The 2830-nt window shown below is 58.4% G+C and overlaps 1 protein-coding gene across 1 annotated transcript in view; it reads left to right on the top strand.

The window, feature by feature from the left end:
• The first annotated feature begins 2154 nt into the window (after nt 1–2154).
• P4HA3 (prolyl 4-hydroxylase, alpha polypeptide III) overlaps nt 2155–2830 on the top strand; it is an 8922-nt gene continuing 8246 nt past the window's right edge. Inside the window, exon 1 of the mRNA XM_009891014.1 lies at nt 2155–2237. Within this exon, the coding sequence (XP_009889316.1) occupies nt 2155–2237 (83 nt within the window). The remainder of the gene's footprint in view (nt 2238–2830) is intronic.

The raw sequence follows: 2830 nt of genomic DNA, 5'->3' as shown, positions 1-2830 counted from the left end.
CAGGGGGTGGGGGCGGTGAGGAGAGCACTGGAGTTTGGGAGGGGGGTGTTTGTCCATCTTCTCGGGGTGACTGGGCGGCGGGGAATGAGGGGGATGAGGTGGGACAGGGCTGAGTGATGGGGACGTGGGACACGGGACATGGAGTGATGGGAATGTGGGACACGGATGAGTGATGGGGACGTGGAATGATGGGGACACGGTGCACAGAGTGATGGGAATGCGGGACATGGAGTGATGGGAATGTGGGACACAGCTGAGTGATGGGGACGTGGAATGATGGGGACATGGGGCACAGAGTGATGGGAATGCGGGACATGGAGTGATGGGAATGTGGGACATGGATGAGTGATGGGGACGTGGAATGATGGAGACGGGACACAGAGTGATGGGAATGTGGGACGCAGAGTGATGGGATTGTGGGTCATGGATGAGTGATGGGGACGTGGAATGATGGGGCCATGGGACACAGAGTGATGGGAATGTGGTACATGGAGCGATGGGAATGTGGGACATGGGTGAGTGATGGGGACATGGCATGATGGGGATATGGGACACAGAGTGATGGGAATGCAGGACATGGAGTGATGGGATTGTGGGACATGGATGAGTGATGGGGACGTGGAATGATGGAGACGGGACACAGAGTGATGGGAATGTGGGACGCAGAGTGATGGGATTGTGGGTCATGGGTGAGTGATGGGGACATGGCATGATGGGGACATGGGCCACAGAGTGATGGGAATGTGGGACATAGAATGATGGGGACATGGGACACAGAGTGATGGGAATGCAGGACATGGAGTGATGGGATTGTGGGACACGGATGAGTGATGGGGACATGGAATGATGGGGACATGGGGTACAGAGTGATGGGAATGTGGGACACAGCTGAGTGATGGGGACATGGAATGATGTGGCCATGGGATACAGAGGGATGGAAATGCAGGACATGGAGTGATGGGATTGTGGGACACGGATGAGTGATGGGGACATGGAATGATGGGGACATGGGGTACAGAGTGATGGGAATGTGGGACACAGCTGAGTGATGGGGACATGGACCACAGCTGAGCAACGGGATGTGTGACATGGCTGAGTGATGGGGATGTGCGACATGGAGTGATGGGAACACGGGACATGGCTGAGAGATGGGGACATGCGACATGGCTGAGTGATGGGGACATGCGACATGGAATGATAGGGACACAAAACAGCTGAGTGATGGGGACGTGCAACATGGAGTGAGGAGGACATGGGACATGGCTGAGTGATGAGGACACGTGACATAGGGTGATGGGACATGGGGCTTGGCTGAGCAACGGTTACATGTGACGTGGAATGATGGGGACATGGGACACGGCTGAGCAACGGGAACGTGGGATTGACTGAGTGATGGGGACATGAAACATGGCCGAGTGATGGGGATGTGGGATGTGGTGGAGTGATGGGGACGTGGGATGTAGCTGAGTGATGGGATACAGCTAAGTGATGGGACATAGAATGATGGGGACAAAGGACATGGTTGAGTGATGGGGACATGGGAGATGGCTGAGCGATGCAACGTGGTACCCAGACACTGGAGTGGAGGATCTCAGAGCAATGCTTAGCCCAAGCTCTGCACCCATCGCGTCCTTGCACCCATCGTGTCCTTGCACCCATCATGTCCTTGCACCCATCACCCCACCCATGGTGCAGGATGGGGCTGGCCCCTCCCAGTCCCTTCGCCCTGGGAGAAACCCACCTTTCCCAACTTCTCTTGGCCTTTCCTTTGGGAATTCAGCCGATTCTGGCCCATTTTCCCCAGGAGGCTCTGGGGGAGAGCGGAGGCTGGGGGTGTTCGGCTGGTGGGGGTATTTTGGGGTGCCATCATGGTGCTGTCCCCACAGGTGGGGCACCTGAGCGCCCACTCCGATGAGGTTTTCTGCGAAAAAAAGGGGTTTTCCCAGGGTGAGAAAGTGTCTGCAACGTTGGTGGGAACCCAATGGGACGTCGCCCAACCCACCGCCCTCACCCCACCGGGGCAGGATGGGATGGGGACAGGGTGGGATGGGGACAAGATGGGACTGTTACAGGACAGACTGGGGATAGGGAGCAGGGGACACACAGGATGGGGACAGGGAGGAGAGGGACAGCATGGAGTTAGGGACAGGGAGGATGGAGAAAAGGTGGGACAGGGACAAGCAGAATGGGGACAAGGAGGATGGGGATGGGGACAGGGAGGACAAGGACAGGATGGAGTAGGGACAGGGAGGTCAGCAACAGGCAGGATGGGTCCAGGGCAGTTTGGGGACAGGCAAGAGGGGGACAAGCAGGATGGAGATGGGACAAGCAGGATGGAGACAGGACAAGGACAGGCAGGATGGGGACAAGGCAGGATGGGGACAGGGCAGGATGGGAACAGGCAAGAGGGGGACAGGATGGGATGGGGAGAGGGGACAATGTGGGGACAGACAAGAGGGGGACAGGCAGGATGAGGCTGAGGCCAGGGCAGGATGGGGACAGGATGGAATAGGGACAGGCAGGAGGGGGACAGGATGGGATGGGGACAGGGACAGTGAGGATGGGGACAGGGACAAGCAAGATGAGGCCAGGGCAGGGTGGGGAAAGGGAGGATGGGGACAGAACTGGATGGGGATGGTCAGGGTGGGGACAAGGAGAAGGAGGAGAGGGAGGGTGGGGGCAGGATGGCATGGGGACAGACAGGACAGCAACAGGCAGGATGAGGCTGGGGCAGGATGGGGACAGACAAAGGGGGGAGACACGAGGGGGGGGACAGGCAGGATGGGGACAGGCAAGAGGGGGACAGGGACAGGCAGGAAGGGGGGCGGGG

Source organism: Charadrius vociferus, unplaced genomic scaffold, assembly GCF_000708025.1.
Source record: "Charadrius vociferus isolate BGI_N301 unplaced genomic scaffold, ASM70802v2 scaffold407, whole genome shotgun sequence".
NCBI classification, from domain to species: Eukaryota; Metazoa; Chordata; class Aves; order Charadriiformes; family Charadriidae; genus Charadrius; species Charadrius vociferus.
The sequence above is the reverse complement of the archived record's forward strand: the minus strand, read 5'-3'. Positions and strand labels throughout refer to the sequence as shown.